This window comes from Diorhabda sublineata, chromosome 10 (assembly GCF_026230105.1).
Source record: "Diorhabda sublineata isolate icDioSubl1.1 chromosome 10, icDioSubl1.1, whole genome shotgun sequence".
Classification (NCBI taxonomy): Eukaryota; Metazoa; Arthropoda; class Insecta; order Coleoptera; family Chrysomelidae; genus Diorhabda; species Diorhabda sublineata.
The window spans coordinates 10,619,072-10,639,168 of record NC_079483.1 but is presented as its reverse complement, the minus strand read 5'-3'; the positions used below and the strand labels follow the sequence as shown (position 1 = coordinate 10,639,168).

At 32.0% G+C, this 20,097-nt stretch overlaps 1 protein-coding gene across 1 annotated transcript in view; it reads right to left on the bottom strand.

Annotated features, from left to right (window-relative positions):
- The window catches only part of LOC130449456 (BTB/POZ domain-containing protein Tiwaz), a 74,126-nt gene extending 56,684 nt beyond the window's left edge, over window positions 1-17,442 (bottom strand). The window contains exons 1-2 of the mRNA XM_056787276.1: window positions 17,351-17,442; window positions 17,216-17,300 (exon numbers count right to left, since the gene is read on the bottom strand). Coding sequence (XP_056643254.1) covers window positions 17,216-17,286 — 71 coding nt within the window. The 5' untranslated portion in view covers window positions 17,287-17,300; window positions 17,351-17,442. The remainder of the gene's footprint in view (window positions 1-17,215; window positions 17,301-17,350) is intronic.
- Window positions 17,443-20,097: the final 2,655 nt, after the last annotated feature.

The following is a 20,097-nucleotide window of genomic DNA, read 5'->3' as shown; positions in this document are numbered from 1 at the left end:
AACTCAAAAATACTTTTTCGTCATTTTAGAGCAAAATAGAGTCAAGCAGAAGGATTGAAAACGAAAACATTCAATATCTGGATAACGGTAAGGTTTAGTAATAGGAAAGTATGAATGAATTTGCCTTATTTTTTACCCCTGAATGCATCAAAATGAAAATAACCTAGTGGTTCTTTTTAAAAAAATAAAAAAAATTGATATTTATGAAGTTAAACTTTGAACACATTTTATTTACACCCTGTATAAAATGAATAATTTTGCAACATAGATTAAAATACGTTTGATATTGTTAATATCAACCGAGCAGAAACTATTTTCATATCTTTAAGGGTATTATCGTAAAAAAATAATTTATAAGGGTCTGCAACGGTCAAATTTTTTTATAAAAAAATTAATAATATTATTATTAATAATAAATTAATCAAAAAGTATCCATTTTTCGACAACAATTTTTTTAACAAAAGTATACTAAAATTTTACGTAGATTTAAAAAATGTATTAATATATACGGTGTTCCATTTAAAATATCAAAGTCACAGGGCCGAAAGTCGGTCATATTTGAAAATATTTTTGTTAAAAAGATCGTATTGGAAAACCCAAATGTAGAAATTTTCATGATTGTAATGTAACTATTATGCCATAATATACAGATAATTTTAACTCGTCGTGGGACACCCTGTATAATATATGCTCGTGCAGAGAATGTCATAAGAGAGGCTGGCAAAACTAGTGATAGAATAAAATCTTCCTTTCAAAGATAATTATAAATTAGGGTAGCAAAACTAATAAAAGAATCTACGAGGTACATTCAAGAGTAACTTCAAATGGTGTTGTGGGTTGAGGACTTCAACTTTCCAAGAGGTTTTTTATACCACATTCATACTGTTATCAACTTTATCATTCAGTTTTATGTTTGCATATTTATCCTCCTCATCCAGAATTTTCAAATCATCAAAATTAAAGTTGTGAACATCGGTGAGATTATGTTTGGACCAGAACCGTTTTATCTTTTTTGTTCTTATTAAGATCTTGATCATATCCATGCTGGTATATTCTGCATTTCGAGTACTGTTTCTTCACACCAATGTAACTCTTATTGCAGTCTAAATAATTTATTTTATAAATCACATTGGAGTGCTGGAGGTTAGGTGTTTTTTCTTTGATATTCGTGAATAAGTATGTAAGTATGATTATTTTATTTGTGTATCCATTTAGTTATTTGTGTTTGTTAGGAATTAACTAGCTCTTGTCTACAAATTATAAATAATTTTTTGACAAGTAAGTTTTCTTTTCTCTTTATCTCTGTCAATAATTTTTGAAACATTTTTGGAATGCTAAAATAAAATCCTTTATAGGCCAAGCGCCAGAGCAAAAAAAGTAGTTTCATAGTGCAAAGTTCTAGAGAACGAATTTTGTTTTAATATGTTCAGGAGTGCGAGCGTCATGGCGGGCGCCTGCGTCAGCCGCCATCTCGAAAAACACATTTTATAGTTTAACTCGCGAACCGCGTATCGGTAACTTTTTTGTATAACGCTTAACTTTTTAATTATAGCGCACCAAACTTTTTACAATTTGGTTTTTGCTAAACATATAGTTAACGGTTCATGATAAATAAAAATGGTGTGTACTGAATTTGTAGAACATGAAATTTCCTGTAAGTTTTATTGAAAACTTTTTTTTGTAGCATATATAGTTTAGGAGCTGTAATAACGCTGTAAATGTCGAGTGTATTTCGGGTCGTTCGGAATTCCCCTCTCTTAGCATTCCAACAGCATTTATGTATAAATCCTAATGTTTCGTACCCTCATAACTTTCATTATTATTATTATTATTATTATTATTAATAATAAGAATAATAACAATTTTTATGGTGTAGCGTGTTGTTTTTTGCTACATAGTCAATCTTCTATGCCGTTTTATTGCAAGTAACAATAAAGATCGATAAATTATTAGTTGTTTTCCATACTATTTGTAATTTTTATTGATTCGCTACACAACTGTATCGATATTCGAACACTTTGCCACCACCATTTTTAATTTATAATGAACCATTAACTATATATTTAGCAAAAACCATATTGTAAAAATTTTGCAGCGCTATAATTAGAAACGTATGCGTTATACAAAAAAAAGTTTCAAATAAAAAAGATGGCAAATATTATTATCTACAAAAATGATCTCCATTATTTTTGTCATAAAATATGCGGTTCGCGAAATATTGTATAAAACGTGTTTTTCAATACAGCGGCTGTTACGGGCGCCCCCCATGGTGCCATTTTGGAGTTAAATTCAGGGGACATCTCTGAACATATTCCATATAAAAGTTACCCAGTGGATGACCTATTATCCGTCAGATTCCGGCCCTGTTTTAAATCTTAGATAACTATAAGTTTTCGAGTTTCTATATGCTTTTTTTCAATACAGTATGCACTTAATAATTATGACAATCATTAGAGTTATAAATAACAGACTTCATTAACCCCACAACTGGAATTCTTACCACCCGCCGTCATTTTATTGAATAATAAACTGAAATTATGTACGGAGCTGTTCGAAAAAAAGTAAGAGAAGTTATAAATCAAAACGTTGTCAAACGGAAGCTCTCGAGATCTCCGTTCTCTCGGTAAGTTTAGTGTATGATCGTGTATCAAAGAAACGAGCTTCTAGCTGTGATAATTGTTTCCAATTATTTTCAAGGATCGCGCATCGTTATTGAACCCACTAACCACTACTATTAGTCTAACTACTACAAACTGTCCGGTAATTTACAGTAGCCTGTTGAACACATCGCTTTCGTAATATGGGATACGTGAAATATCAATTTTTTGTTAAAAATAGGATTATTAGGTTCCATGTATTTACAATAACTTCATCTGCAACAAATCAAATATATGCTTTTTGGTTATACGAGGGGGATAATTGAAAATGTTAATACAGGTCAGGTCAATACGAGCTTCATTATGGCACTGCAAATCAATGAAGTCCATGTAGGATGCAAGTTACATAGTCTTTTCACCAATATATTCTACATATTCGATGGGATTGAGATCTGGTGCTCGTAGTGTCTATGGCGAGACGTAATCATTAGCTTCGTAGAAATTTTTCATAGTTTGACGTTTAGACAAGGTAGTAAATGACATTTTTAGATGACGCCATCTGAAAGTTGTCCGTATTCATTTACATATCGAAAGTTGCATTTTGATAGTTCCATGTAGTGAAAGTGACAGTTCCGTACTGCAAAACACTTTCGGGGCGCTCTGGAGTAGACAACTTTAACTTCCTTAAAAGTGACTCTAGCCACTTCAATGTTGACAGTTGACAGTTTCACTTCGATGATTTTGCATAACCTTAAATTTTTAATTTCCTGAAATTATCTGTTTTATCCGAAGTTTTGCCTAAATTAATGAATAACAATGAATGATGATGAAAAAGAAAACATCATCAAGAAAGCTATGCGTCCGTTCTTAATTCGTTGCCGGATAAATCTCGTGCAAGGTACAAAAAACACTACGAGCTCTTTATGAAGTAGTGTCATCAGAAAAAGGCGAAAAACCCAACGGAAAACGTAGTGTTCGCTTATTTTTCAGAAAAATCTAAATTTTGGAAAAGTTCTACTTTAAGGTCTACATTCTCAGGGCCGGATTAAGATTTATAAGGCCCGGGGCTAAAATAATGACGGGGGCCCTCAAGGAATTCGAAAACCCGGAAAAATTCACAAAATAATATCAATACGTTAGCTTTGTGGTATCAACACATCAAAAAATACAGAATGATTTCCAAATGATGGGGCCCTATTGGACCTGGGGCCCGGGGCTATAGCCCCCCAAGCCACTAGCTTAATCCGGCGCTGTACATTCTCTATGGTTAAAAGTACTCACGCAGTAAAACAAAATTTGACAACAAATGACGTCACTCAAACAACGTCGACGTTGATAGGGGTCGAATAACATTAATCAACATCAATCGAATTCTATGAATATAAATAGACATTACTCAACGTTAATAGACATTAAAAGACATCAATCATCATCAATTGACTATCAACTGTAATGGACATCTATAAAGAACATTAGACATCAATTAACTTCAATCGACGTCGTTTGACAATTTGAATCAATCGATTTTAAATGACATCAATCGACAACAAAAGACAACAATCGATGTCAATCGACAACAATAGATATCAGTTGACATTACTCAACATTGAACCGTCAAACTCAACATCCATAGGCATCAATAAAGATAAGAAGACATCAATCATCATCAATTGACTATCAATTTCAATGGATAATAGAGAACATTAGACAACGATAGACATCATTTGACGTTACTCACCATCCGTCGACGTCAATAGAGATCAACATCAATTTATAATCGGAATAAATCGACTTATTGGACATCATTCGACATCATCCACAACAATACATATAAATTGACGTCATACTACATCAATCAACATCGATTGACAATCGATATAAATCGACACCAATAGACGTTTTCGAGTGATTGCAAATTATGTGTTGTAACCATTTTTATCTATATAAAGATAAATCTCCAGAGATTTATCCAAAAAATTAATTTATAGGCATTTTTGCTCGTTATCATATATATTCAAAGTGACTTTGAAACCTTAGACCACATAAACAAAATTATTTTAACTGCCAATATTATGTGTAGTCATTTATTTTTTACAAAAATTCCAATCTTCCTTTAAGCCATTAAATAGTATTTGAATTACCGCCCAAACGAGTGTATATAGCTAGCAGTTCCTCCAGGAATTTCCATTATTTTCCTTGTAGTCCAGTGTAGCCGTATTTGTACAGGCTAATTGAAACGAAAATGAGAGAGTTTCAGAAGAGAAATTGGGTGAATTATTTCCTCGGTGCGCTTCTTTAACCCCGCACAAAGCTAATATTTGTGTTAGCGAACGACATAATATTGCCCGAGGTATTTTTTAGAACGATGCTTTTTGTTTAAGAATTTTCTCCGATGGTAAAACTTACAAAAGGGTGGTACGATAAAAATAGAGACTTCAGATAATGAATGTATAGCGAAAGTGAAATGTTCGATACACTAATATAAATTTGATACTTTGTCATGAAGAATAATTAATTTCGAGAAAAATATCACTAGTAAATCGTCTAGTATACAAGATTCAACTTTCTTGAGATGTGTGACAGTATTTCAAATAATAGCGTCTCATTTACAATCCAGTCATGCATCTTTTCTACACATTAAACTCCCTATGGAAATAGAAAAGGACAGGAGAGCGCTTACAAGTGCGCGAGCAAGTGGAGCCTGTATTGCGGTAAGGGGTATCAGTACCTCCCTTTACCGAAGGGAGGTACTGAATAGTTTATAAGATACCAAAATACCTAGAAGTCTCCAGTTGTTCCCTCGAAATTGTTTGAGGTAAGTCTGATTTTTTTGTAACAAGATGATACGAGGGTCGTTTTTTTCTAACTTCCGATCGCTCCGTGCAGACGTTACGCGGGCAGAAGAAAGCGGGCATGCACTGTAGGCGATTGCGAAACTCTCGCACTACACACTTTACCATTGTTGACATTCAGGTGACAGTCGGCGTTGTGCTACAGCCACGTAAACATGTCCGCCATGAGGTGAATTGCGAAGTGTGATAATCATCAAAAACAAAATTGTGATCTGCTTTGGTATATAGATTAAAATCAGTGGATACAGCAATGGAATCGAGTTAAATTTAGTGACGAATTCGGCTTGGTATAAGGAGATGCTTGGAGAAAGTTGAATAAAAACAACAATGTGATTTGGAGAAATACGAGATTCAGAAGTTATCATGAACATTATATTAGGTGCGCTATAATATGAGATTCTGTTGGTTATAGTAGCATCAGTTTTTATTAGAGGCAGCATGACATCCTGGTGTTTCTCTCAGTAAATAGTCAAGGTCAAATTTCATTCCATATCGTCACATAAACCAGGACAATGCCAGAAAATCTATAGGCGTCAGAAACGAACATCAGATTAACTGTTTATCAGGGAGACCAAGATCATATTACTAGGTCGAGAAGGCTCCCACCGATCAGTTGAGGAGGCGTGTTACATCTGCTCAAACTTCATCCTCATTTGTCACCTAAGTGTTAATTCTTCTTGTGGAAGAGGTGATAATCGCAGGAGGCTAAGTCTGGACACCTAAATTTCTTTTGTTTCCTTATTCAGAGATCGATGTTTCACAATTTCGGTCCGTTTATTGTTGTCGTAGGCTGCGTGAAATCAATGAGGAGTATCCTCTTCGGATACCAAAAGATAGTCACATTAACTTTCCTGCAGACTGCGTTTGTTTGAATTTCTTTGATGTGTGACGAAATTATCGTTTCGTTTTGGAATTGTAATTAAGTATTAAATATATTTACCAATAATTATAATTGAATGAAAATTGTGTGCTCACTTTCAGTTTTTTAGTTTAATATATCACTCTGTTATCATTTTATTCTCCTAATCTTTTCTTCTAAATATATGATCAATTTACTTTTACTGAATCCATAAAAAATGTTTGTTAACTGGACTATGTTTAATGCAACAAATATTGCTTTTTCTCTGGTTTTGTCAAGAGACTTTTTCAAAAGAATGTTGGTTTTTATTTACATGAATAATAACTGGTTTACTTAAATGTGTATTGTGTTTCACACCTACGTCGGATGAATAAATAGGTACAAGGATAACTTAAGTGAGGTAAGTCTTGTTTGAATTTCGTAAAGGAAACAGTATAGTTCTTCCAATATCAATTACAGATTATAAAAACCCTCGTCGACAATTTTGTTTGATCTATCATAGGCGTGGATACCTTATTTTATAAATTTATTATTTTTATAAACACTTTCAAAAATATATATTCGCTTAAAGGCAATCGAATCATTATAAATTGGACGGCATTTTATGCCGTTATTTAGACAGATGCAGACAATGTAGTCCTACTTGGAACTTGGAAAAAAATCATTATTATAACATGTAAACTTGCTTGAATATTAAATTATAAAAGGAAATAGACGAGTAAAATATACCTGTCTGTAAAGGAGTTTGGTTTAAACAGGGTACCAGACGTTACCTGAGCCCTTTTTGTACCCCATTCGTTTATTAGAGCTTCGGTAGTCTTTTATTTGACGCAAATAATCTTATTGCCATCGAACTATCCTTGACTATTAGGTTATTGCCATCCATTTATTCACAAATGGGAAATTTATTCACTCCAGTTAATTCAGTAATTCGTATTTTGATTGCATAATCAGAGTGCTGATTATTTTCTTTTTGAAACATTCGAATATATTTAAAATAACTTGCTGTATTTGTACATCTAAATCTTTATTATTAAATTGTCTGTCTTTATTCTCATTACTCTGTGCAAGTCATTGTCTTCATGGTCTAAAGAACGCCATATTTCTATGTATTTAAAGAAATTTATTAATTAAATTAATCTCACTTAGCCACGCCACTGCTTATGGCAGACTTTCTCGCAGGAATATTTCCATTTATGTTTACGATACGATGTTATCATTGGTAAACAGTGGAGATGATGAGTCCACGTGGACTGACGATTGTTCCTCGCATAACTGTCTTCTGCATTTGTTATTGGAAGAACTATAACTATATTTTTATTACTATAACTATAATCATTTATTTGTTCCCTTTCTTCAACCTTTTCATCATTCCTCACTAGAAAAATTATCAAAAGAATGATAGAGAACTATAACTAAAATTTCAATTATGATGAAGTTTCAATCAAAAAATATCAAAATAACCTTGATCTAATTAGAAAGGCACTAATTTTATCATTGAGGGACAGCAAAGGTCTATCATTCACACCAGAGATCGGCTTAATTAGGTAACAAATTTGCAATAACACAAAAAATGCATTATCGAAATGAGTAATTACAAAAGGGATTCGAAAAAGGGTTACTGTAAAAGAGTTCAAATTGTTGCCCATCTTTACGGCAAAGTTTTTAACGGAGAGGTAGGAAGCATGTTAAACTGTCCGCAAAAAGTTTCAACATCTTCTTCAATTGCAATTCTTAGGTTGGGAGGGGTGGGTGGTTCTTGATAAAATAAATAATAATAAATAACGGATGTTTGTGAGTGTAGAATCATTGTCCATTTACCCACTTATATCTTCAAGCATTTCTAGATAGCTTTAGCCCAAAAGTAAGGACCCTCGAGACCTTAGTAACTCTTTATAAATAACATTTAGTTCTTTCAGGTCAGTTACTTAAAATAAATTACACTATGGCAAATATGAATGTGAAATAGCCACGTCCGTCAATGCGCGTTACTAGATGATGGTAGTAGGGATTAGTACGGTACCTCAATCGGGTATACTTGACTACTATTGTCAATTCTATTGTGTCTGTTAGATAGTGAAGAGCACTGCGTGGGTACCTAAACAAATCAAAAGTGGAAAGAAAAGTTTTGACTGGACAAAATCGAGAAATTTTGGCCAAATATAATTTATTTTATGTGTCGGGAAGTATCAGAAAATAAACCTATAAAGGTAATTCAAAAAGTTAAAGAACGTATTGTTATTGCTACAGGTGCAAACGATTTCAAATATTGAAATTAGATTAGGCAAATAGAAAATGGGGAATCCTCATCATTTTCTACTCCAAACAAAAAAGAAGAATACCAAAAAACAACGTCTCCTGAATAATCAAAGAATATTACTTAATATATATTTTATTCTGGGCTACAAAATTTAGTACTTTGAATATTTACGAGCCTCTCGTACGTTTCTCGACATTCACTCCTGTTTTTGCCAAACTGTACTTTGTACATTGTTAAATTGTTTATGATTCAGTATTAATGAACAAAATAATTCTACTCATAGAATAAATATAATTACTGTTCAATGAACTAATCTCCTATCTAAACTAAAATATTAGTAAGGAATTATATACCACTTAATTGTAGTCTATAGAAGAATAATCAGTCTGTTTCGTTATTTACGCCTGGCAAATTAATTATAAAAAACTGAATTTAAATTTAATAATAATGATATGAGAATATTAGGATTGACAGGAAAAATTAGATTCCATGGAAAATGTATACAAACAAAATAAATCCCCAATATATTTAGGTATCGTTAAATGTAGAGAGCTTGATATCAAGTTTCAAAAGTATGTATTTGTGCAAAAGATATTAATTTATCTGATTTGAGCTTTTTCTGAACACGATTATCAGAAACAAACGATACATCTATTTTGTATAATTCTTGTAAGTTTGAAAAGTATTTGAGGTGTTTAAGTACGTAAAAATTCCAATTAAAATGAAGGAATTTTTTTTTATAATGAAACATTTTCCCATATGGCATTTTCTGACCTCGTATTTTATCAAGTCTTGACGACATGATCCATGATTATATAAGTGCTACAATTAAATAACTCAATTCACCAACTTGCTTTTTAAAAACAATTTATTTAGCAAACTGAGGATTTGATAATTTAAAGTTACAGTTGATTACATTAATCTGACTGGCGTACTAGACGAATATCAAATTGAATAAACCCAGTATTAGTTTTACAGGCTTCTTTATATATTAGTTCTTATCTTATACAATAATAATTATAAAATTATTACACATTAAATAATATATAATTGGAAACGATACCTTAATGGGGTTGCATTTGAATCTATAAAACTGACAGACATACTAAACACAGACAATTTATAGTAAATATAACTTAATGAGGTTAGAGTTCATAATAATAAATAAGTAATTGATGATGATGCGCCGCTGTGAAAAGGGTTGTTTGGAATTACTTAACTCTACCTACCACTTTTTTAAAAACAATATTCACTCAGTTTGCTGATTTGGTAAAAGCATATCTTAATGTATCGATAAAATATAGTGATACTGAAACGTTTGGTGTCTTGGTAGTGGAATGTTTCGAAATTTACATTTTATATCACTTGAGGTTTTCACTATAAACATAACGAATAAGTTATGTTGATTTGATATTATCGAGATTCAAGGTATTTCACTTTTTACCTGGTCTTAAAAATTATGCGAAATTCTATTCAAAAGTCTAAACGTTGGGATTCTATTATTAAACCAGTTCTGTCCGAAATAAGAACTTATATTTTGTGTTTAACGTATATGCTTTGATAGATAGAAGCCTTTAAAAATGATAAAAAGTGAAAAATAATAGAAGGATGAAATTCATTGGAAAAGGAAGAGAAAATAAAGAAATAAAGAAGGAAAAATAATTTACAGGTGATCTGCGGTTGGAAATAGGAAGGTTTATAAGGACAAAAACGGTATCTCCATTTCCGGCAAAACTACAAATCCTTTTACAAAAAAACATATTTTTTTCACTAAATTTTATGAAAAATTTCCTTTTTATATCCTACACACAATTTGAAATACTCATTTCCTACTTTATTTGATGAATTGATATCGAAAAAGCACACAATTTCCAATAGAAAAATCTCAAGTCAAAATATCAGCTTTTTTAAAAAATCGGTTAGTTTTTTTGTTGTTAAAATTTCTGATTGTGTAGACATCACTTTGGTGAATGTTCTCATAAAAGGCAAAAACATAGGAAAAAAACTCGCATACCAAAAAATCATTTCAAGCATTTGTATAATTTTTGGTTATTTATTGAAATTTCACAATCTAATTACACGGAAAACGTGAGATTTAGTATTATATTGACATAAAAAAATTAATAGAGTTCTAAAATTTTAACGAATAACTAAAAATCGTACATAAAGGTTGAAAAAATTTTTTGAATGCGAGTTTTTTTTTCATTTTTCTTGTGTTTTCTGAGGAAATTTACCATGGTGATGGTAATATTTTTTTACATCAGAAAGTATTTATCGACAAACAAAAAAACTTTTTAGAAAAGCTAATATTATAATGGAAGAATTTTCGATTGAGAATTAGGGTTTCGAATTTAATTCAAAACAAATATTTCAAATCAAATAAATTATAGTGTGTTTGGAAGATAACAAAAAGAAACCAATGACTTAGTTATTTGAATTTTTCACATAAATTCTTAAATTTTGAGGTTATGTGAAAAAAGTCATTGATACAAAAGTTGTAAATCCTGACTCATCCCAACCTCAGTTCGCCTATAAGTTGTTTTCCTTGCATTTTTATTATATTTTCCTCCTTTTCCAATGGGTTTAATCCAACTATTATTTCATTATCGACCATGTCTATAAAACGAAGTAGGTGATTGTGATTCAAATACATATTCAAATACAAAACATTACATTATATCAATAAAAAATAAACTTTCTCTTAATAAATTTTGTTGATTTTAGGTCTCTTTTGATAGAAAATTAGTTTAAAATAAAACAATATTTTGATAAAGACCTAAATAGGTTGAACCGTCAATTTGTGTGTGTATGTGTATGTGTATGTGTGTGTGTTTCAACCGCTAAGTGTTATTAGCACTTAACCTTCTTTATTCTACTATACTTAATGTAATATTTTTCTTATTTATTTATATGATTTCTATTCGTGGGGTGAATTTATCGTACGATCTCTTACGTTTTTCATTTATTTAAATATTTTACACTACACTAACTTATAATATAATTCACTTATCACTTTCACTTATCTAATTAATTTATTCGAATTAGTTCTGTTCACTACGACTATTTGTTATAAATTATAAACTGAAATAAGCCAAAAGAATTCCAAAAGTTTTAGAAAAATAAAGAAACAAAGCAAATAAATAAATGCTTGCTATAAAAACTGATATCAAAAGCAGACATAAAACGAATTCCAAGTATTTCATCAAAGGCGGCGAATTTGTCGAATTTTATAATTCTACTATATCCAAGCAGGACCGGCTCCAGGTTGAAGATGAGTTCGTAATAGTACTATGCGTAAACATTCTCACTCTTTTCTTAAAATATTGTTTCTATAAGTATTTTAAATATTTGTAACTGATTTCATGAAATTTTATGAAATAGAAATACGTTATTTCACGGAAAGAGAGCCACATTGTCACTTTAATACAATATACAAAAGTGTTAATGGACGAAAGTTTAAAAGTTACTAGGTAGACGCCATTGATCCCGGTAAGTATTTTTTCACGTCTTATTTTGTTAATAGACTAATATACATATTTTGCGCCAACTGTTTTTAAATATCTTGTTACTCTACTAATGCAAATTGTACGGTATTCCTAACATTTCGATAGTTATTTATGCTTATTAATTTTGAATAAATAAGTCAACTCAGTTATAAACGATACCTTTCAATCTATTGGCTACTTTTCGAAATTAATTACTTTTCCCAAGGTTTGTTTCATAATTTTTATTATTCTCATACAATTGACTATCAAGAGTACCATTGAAAATACCGATGAAAGTGACTTGAGCAAATTCCACCTCCCGATAAGGTATATCTTCGCAGACCACCTGGTCGGCAATATTTCTTTAAAATACTTAATACCCTTCGAGCAAAGGTATATATTATAGTTAATCAGATACGTATTATCGTTTCTGGAAGTTTAAATCAATCGAGTATAGACTATAAACAATGTGATGATATTTAGAAAACTGGTTAAAACTTGATTCTCTTATCATTATTGCGTAAATGGATTGGTACTTCAAATAACTGTTACAGAACATCAAGCCACTGATTTCTTTTACAGTAAAATACTTCTTTGGCGATATATTTTAACATATATCTATCCAAGTCATTATTTATTAATATGATGTTGATGATGATGAAAAATTTGCTTTTAATTACACCGCTTGATGAATTATGTAATGAAGTGCACTTATGGGCAAAAAAATCGAATCAGACGACTCCCTAGTAATCGCAAGTCACTAGCAAAATAACAAAATGATATTAGCCTTAAAATAATATACAAATTAGCTTTTACCCGCGGCTTCGCTCGCATCGAATTCATTAAATAAGTATCAGAAATCATTATAATAGAAAAGAACGAACTCTGTAGCTATATTAGAACCTGAGATATAGATCATTGAATGTAGGAAAATTGCCAAAAACCTACAAAATCCATAACTCCACATTGAATGTCCGCGCCTAGCTCCTCTCCAATTCAACCGATTTAAGTGTTCAAAAACTCAAAAGAAAGAGGGTGTTTCAATGAGTGTTCTTAACCTAAAACGAAGTCTCTATCTTGAATAGAACCTGAGATATTGAGGATAGAACGTGTGTATGTGAAAAACTGAAAGTAATGTACAGGGGGAAATCGCATTTGAATATAACTTGAGAATGGTGAAAATTAGATGAAATCCGATGGTTGATGGCTGATCTGTGCATCAATACCTTTCATTGAGAAAAAATTAAGCAAATCGGTTGGGTAGAACGCCTGAACGGACTCGGAAAGGAAATCTTCAATTTTTTTATTATATAAGATGGGGAATGTCAGCAGCTGAACATGCGTCAGTCTGCTATTTCTAGATATTACTGTCGTCGCCTTTTGCAACATTTATTTTAGATCAGTTCAATTTACAGAAGACAACAAGTTTGGTTTACCAAAACAGAAAAAATTGTACAAAACATCTATCCAAAAAAATGAACGGTGCTTAAACTAAAACCAACCAATGAATTTCTAATAGCTTGTGTTGCCGCCTCTCACTATAATTACAACTTCCATTCGTCTTGGAAGGCTTCTAAACAGGTTCTGGACGTATCCTTACGACATGTTTTCGCACAAGTTAAAAAGAACATTTTGAAGATCATCTAGTCTTTTTATTGGTGCCGAATGTTGCTGAATTTGCCATCCTAGATGGTCCCAGACATGCTCCATTGGGTTAAGGTCTGGGCTACGTGCAGGTCAGTTCAAGGTGGGTATCTTGACCTCTTCTGTGCATTAGCACAGAGTTGTCGTCGACATGAGGCATATAGGGCACTACATGGGGTTCTAGGATATTGGTTATGTACTTATTAGTCATTCATTTAGTCTTACATCATTCAATGATACTAACTCCGTGCGACTCTCAAAAGAAATTTCTCCTCAAACCATGATAGAGCTACCACCAAAGGTGATCATGCGGTTCGCCACATCGCCTATATACTAGTACACGCCTATCTAATGAATACAGACAAAATCTTGATTTATCCGTGAATAAAATATTGGACCAATCTTGAATATTCCAATTTCCGTGTTCTCGAGCAAATTCCAATCTTGCTACTCGATGTTCTCTGGTAAGACGTGGACCTCTAGCTGGCAATAGAACTACTATAGTTTATACGTAAATAACACCTATTTAATATGAAAGTATTATTTTGAAATTGATTTTTTTTCTATTTCTGTGTAAAGCAGGTAGCTTCACTCAATCACTATTGCCTATAGATTAAAATAAAGTATTTGTACTTGTCAGGGATGTTGGTTGAGTATGAGCAACATGAGTAACAACCTTTGTATTTGAATGGCTGTAGGTAGTAATGTTCGGGAAAAACGTGCCGTGGTAGCTGATTCGCGCTTCTCCAAAGGAAGGTGTCTCGATAAATTAACGTTCTGGACGTCTGCAGGTGAACTTGGTGTTCATGAGTCTGTCTATCATCGAGTAGGTTTTGTAAATACTGCTCTACGTGGGATTATGTTGGATAACATCTGCCGAGGTAGCATCTGTTTTGTTTTATGCTCTTAGCTGTCCAAGTTTTTGGTCAACCCTGCATCGCCCATATGTCGAATTGCTCTCTTCTCTATTCAGTTGAGTATCCTTAGAGAATGCTTGGAGTCTGAGCTCTAAATATGCGAGTAATATTTCAAAGATAGACAAATAAGATAGTTTGTACATTTGCAAAAAAAGTTTACACTGAATGGTTTGGATCGACGGAAGATAATTTTTGAGTTAGTTAAGGGATGATACTTTGTTCAAATGAGCAAATAAATATGTTGTTCTGATACTATTTATTATTTATTTCAAAAAAAGTTTGGAAAGCTCAACATTGTTGAAAATTTTTATTACCTCAAGTTGTTATAGTTTTTCCGATATCAATTGCAGATTATAAAAACCCTTGCCGACAATTTTTTTAGATGTACCATAGGCGTAGATATTTTATATCATTTTATAAATTTATTATTTTTATAAAAACTTTTGAAAATATATATTCGTTTAAAGGCAATCGAATCATTATAAATTGGACGCCAATGCACTTAATCATAGTCGTATTTGGAACTTGGAAAAAAATCATTTTTATACCTTGTTAAGTTGCTATAACTGACTATTAAACGATAAAACGTAAATAGACGAGTAAAATGTACCTAAATGAGAGGGCGTTTGGTTTAAAACAGGGTACCAGACGTGAACTGAGCCGTTTTGTACCCCATTTATTCAATTTTTTGTGTTTATAACCACATGCTGACAAAACTTGACGCAATGTTTCTAAACTGGTATAATTGTATTCTGGATAGTCTACTACCTTTTGCTGTATTACTTCTAATGTCGCAGCCCTGTTCTTATATAAACTTTAAATTTTCCTACGTATAAAATATTGAGTAGCTTTGTCAACTGATTTCAGTTTTTCTTCACATGTTATTCGGATCCACAGCAATCCCTTCCGTGACTACTCGATTAATGGAAAATTTATTTACTCTAGTTAATTCATCAATTCTTGCTGAATGTTTTTCTTTTTTAAACATTCGAATATATTTAAAATAACTTGCTGTGTGCGTTTATCTAAATCTTTATTATTAAATTCATCATTATCATCATCATCAAGCCTTCCAATCTCATGTGGATTATGGCTACCGCTTTTAGCGCTTTAAATCCTTTTTTTGAGATGGATTACTCCTCGTTTTCTAATTTTTATTTTCATTATAGTTTGTCATTTGTTTTGTCTGATTTTGTTATTATTTTCTATTCTTTTTGGTTCCGGAATTTTGCTCTCCAGTTTTCTATATTTCGTTTCTCCAAGTTTTTCTCGGCCTTCTTATTCTCTTTTGTTTATTACTGTTGTTTCCATCGCATATGTGATTACTGGTCTTATTAGGGTTTTGTACATTTTTATTTCATTTTGTTTGGTTATTTTTTTTGTTTTTTAGTAAGTTTTTGTTTCTTCGTTAGCCTTTTGTATCCTGGTTGTTTGTCCCAACGTTATTCCTAGATAGTTAAATTCATACTCGTCTTTATTCTCATTACACTGCGCAATTTCATTTTCTTCATCGCCCATGGTCTAAAAACCGCCATATCTCTATTTATTTAAAGAAATTTATGAAATAAATGAATCTCACCAAGCGACGCCACTGCTTATCGCATACTGTCTAGCAGGAATATTTCAAAGAAATTGTGTACATATGGCTTCAGCCAATAGAAATGCATTTATGTCTACGAATCGATGTTTTCATTGGTAAACAGTGGAGATGATGAGTCCACGTGGACTGATGGTTTGTTAAATGTTTACCGAATTTTATATGGGGAGTAAACATTATTTTCCATTTCTAAATTTGGTATGAGTGCCGTGCGTATTTATGAAATATTGATTGCTCCTCGCATAACTGTCTTCTGCAATTGAAATTGGAAGAACTACATTAACCCCTGTTTACTTTTGATTCAGTCAGGTTTCGGTTTGTTGTGTATGCAGAAAATCAGTTGGCAATCGGTTAGTGATTTCAGTCACTTCCGAGTTTATTTTCTCTACAGTTACTCTTTGGATTTTAAGCTAACAATGTAGTTTTTTGTTTATTCAAAAACATGAGTCATTAATTCGAATTTGGTTAATTAAATGATTTATTGATGCTGCATTTATAAATAGATATTCGTCCTACATTTTCTTATGAAATTTAACAGTCAAAGTTCATGATTATTTTCATTCTGATACTTCATTTAGTGTTGCTAGTGATAAAAGGACAGATTATAGATGAAAATTTCATTTAGATTGTAATCAAATATTACAAATATTTATTGATTTTACAAAATTTACCGATATTTCAGCATCGTTATGAACTAAAAGTATACAAAAAGTGTAATGGGATCGAAAAATGACAAATTGGCAGGTGTTGTGGATGTTGTCACTGTCCCATGTTGTCTTTAATTGTAACAAGTATCATAAAAATATTAAATAACAATAAAAAATATTAATTATTGAGGTATCAGTGGATAAACGTATGTAGTGCTGTACATCAGATATGTAATTCCCTTGATACCTAATGAGGAAATAAATTATAGTGATATATCAGTAATTTTGCTTTTAATTTTTGAACAAAATAATCGGTTCATGGAAAGTATAGTAAATGAATAAAACACATTTATTTACCTGTAGAGAATCAAACTTTGTTCTTCCAAATCACTTGCACTTCGTTTCACCGAAACACCGTAATTAGCCATCACTAAAAATTCCACTATAATCAAATGTCTTAATGATACATTTCGAACATTTTAGACACTATACCTATACATTATCGAAATCCAAAATGTCTTGAACGTGTAAAACGAAATATTTGAAAGAATATCTCACAGGCAACGAACCGTTCCTTCTGAAATCGTTAACGCAACTGAAGTTGTCTCACAACTGTTTTCAGAACGGGGAGAATTGAGAAGAGCAGTAGGGGTGAAACTTCGTATTTAACTGTACTGTAAATAGCGAACGATTTACAAAATTATGGATGGAGATGTAAATAAGTTTTGGATTGAAGTTGTATCAGAACGATAGTTTTAATTTCTATTTTTTCTTAACTTAATGCAATACTTACGTTTATATAAACTGATTAGTTCTTTGGAAAAAAGATCAATTTTCTATTCTCTCCTTTGTTATATATATATGTTCCATCCAATCTTTTCTTCTTCTTTCGGTACCGTGTCTGGCTTCAAGCGTGGGATGTCTCCATGACAATTTGATTGAATCTGTTACTACTCGAAAGAGTTGCTCTACATCCAATGCAGACCAATTTTTTCAGTATTTTTTAACTACAATAGCTCTTTGCAACCTATCCTTTTTCTGCTCACAACCTTTCCCTAAATGATTAGGTATGATATTTACCCGAAATAACTAACCTTTCTTGTTTTTAAGTTGTTGAAAAGTTCTTGAATCATATTTAGTTGTATGACCTTTCCATAACTGGCGCAGTCCACGGGACCCTGAGGATTCTCCGATGGCATCAAATCACGAACGTTTCTATCTATTCATGATGTCAGCTTTAAGCGTTCATGTTTCACATCAGTATACAGAAAGCTCCATACGTAACAGCGTCTGAGGTTTCTTATAGGGAGAGTTTCCATTTGTTGAATGCTCTACGTGCCGTTTCAATCCTCGCTCTTATCTCTTCGTTACACGTTATGTCATTGTTCAGCCAGCTGCACTAATATTTGAAATGTAATATAAGTTCAATGTTGTGTCCGTTGATTGTAATCGGAATTGGTTCTATTATAATATTGCTATCCCGTCTTCGACCAGCCACGCGCAGTCTACACAGCAGTTTTTTGCAATGATGGCAGTGTCATTTTCATACTTTACGTTGTCCATAATTTCGCTCTCGTGAAATATGTTCTTTGAATAAAGTTGACTGATTGGTGATGGAAAACCTCCTTGTCTTGCACCGCTTTTTATTCGTATATCATTTGTTGTATTATCTACTTCTATGATACGGGCGCATATCATGATAATCTACGTTAAATATGATTTTAGACGTTGAAAAAGTTGTGTTGTTGTTTGTCTCGGTTAAACGCTGTTTCGAAGTCAATAAAAAATATATAGATATTTTCTAGTAACTCTTTTGTAGATGTATCCTTATGCAGAGGTTTTCACGTGTGCCTAGTCCTCTGCATGTTTTTTTTCTGTTCTGTTCTGTTCTTTAACGTGTGGTCAAGAAAAACCACAATTATGCTCATCCAGAATTGCAAACTTACGTGTTTATACTTTTGGACGTTTATATCGGCAATCTGTAATTGTTCTGGTCTACTCTTCAATAGTACTGGTGTAAGTAATTTTGAACTTTTTTTTAATAGTTTTGTCATCTCTTATTGGTGTCGTGTGCTATGCCAGTTATTGTGGACATGTAGTTACCTTCTTGTTCATCGACCGAGCTGCTCGATAGGTGTAATTTTTACAGGGACAGCCTGTACAATCTAAAGATAGTAAAAAATTTTTATCTATTATATCTATTATATATCTACAAAAAGGTAATCTTTGTTTAACTTGATAAAATTTATGGTTTAGGAGATATTTAGATTTTTAGATCGGTGTACATGCCAAGGAAACCATTTGCCATAAAGAGACATTCTGAAGAAAATTATTATAAATTGTTATTATTAAAAATTACTAACAGGGGATATTTAAACAGAATTTTTTTATGCCACAGCATTATAATATTATATCTCTAATAAAACATAATTGTTATTTTACTTTATTTATCCCATAGCTAAATACGGAATACTATGTCTAATTATCTACATATTTTGCACTTATTCTAGCTTGTAGCTACAGTGGAGTCCCTATAATCCGAAATGATTGGGATCGAACCCATTTCGCATTAACGAATATTTCGGATTAAGCGGAATAATTACCAAATTCATATAAATACGAAATACAACGTATAAATTACATAAACTGGTACAGGACAGTTTATTTTATTTTATCAAATCTTAAGCTAACCAATTTTGTGTATAAAGTGCCGATTTTTCATAGCAAGAGAGCGAAAGTTTTTAATCGTAGCAGGAGTATTACCGTACAGTAAAAATAAAAGTAGTTATCTACTTTTAGGGTATCACATTCAAAATACAGTACAGTACATACCAGTATCGTACGTTAACAGCAATGAAATTCATCGGATAGCGGGGTATTAATATGCCTTTCATTAAATTATTTTCCACAAATTTCCAAGCATATTTAATTTAGTTATGTTATTGGAAAACGCTAAATATGTATAGTACAGCACAGTATGAGTAAAACAATTACATTATCGTTTGTTTGGCAATCTTGGAATGGGTTTTTTAACATTAAGCTTGAGGGGGAATCACCTTATTGAACAAAATGTCCATTTTTCGTTGGCGCGCTATTTCCTGCATTCTGTCTGGAATCTGTGTTGTGAGTTGTTTTTTCTGCCGTTTCTTTAGTTTTCAACTTTGTGAATGTAGTGAAATGGCTTTGAAACTGAAACATACTTCGTACAAGACAAACTTGAAGTGTTAAAACGCTTGGAC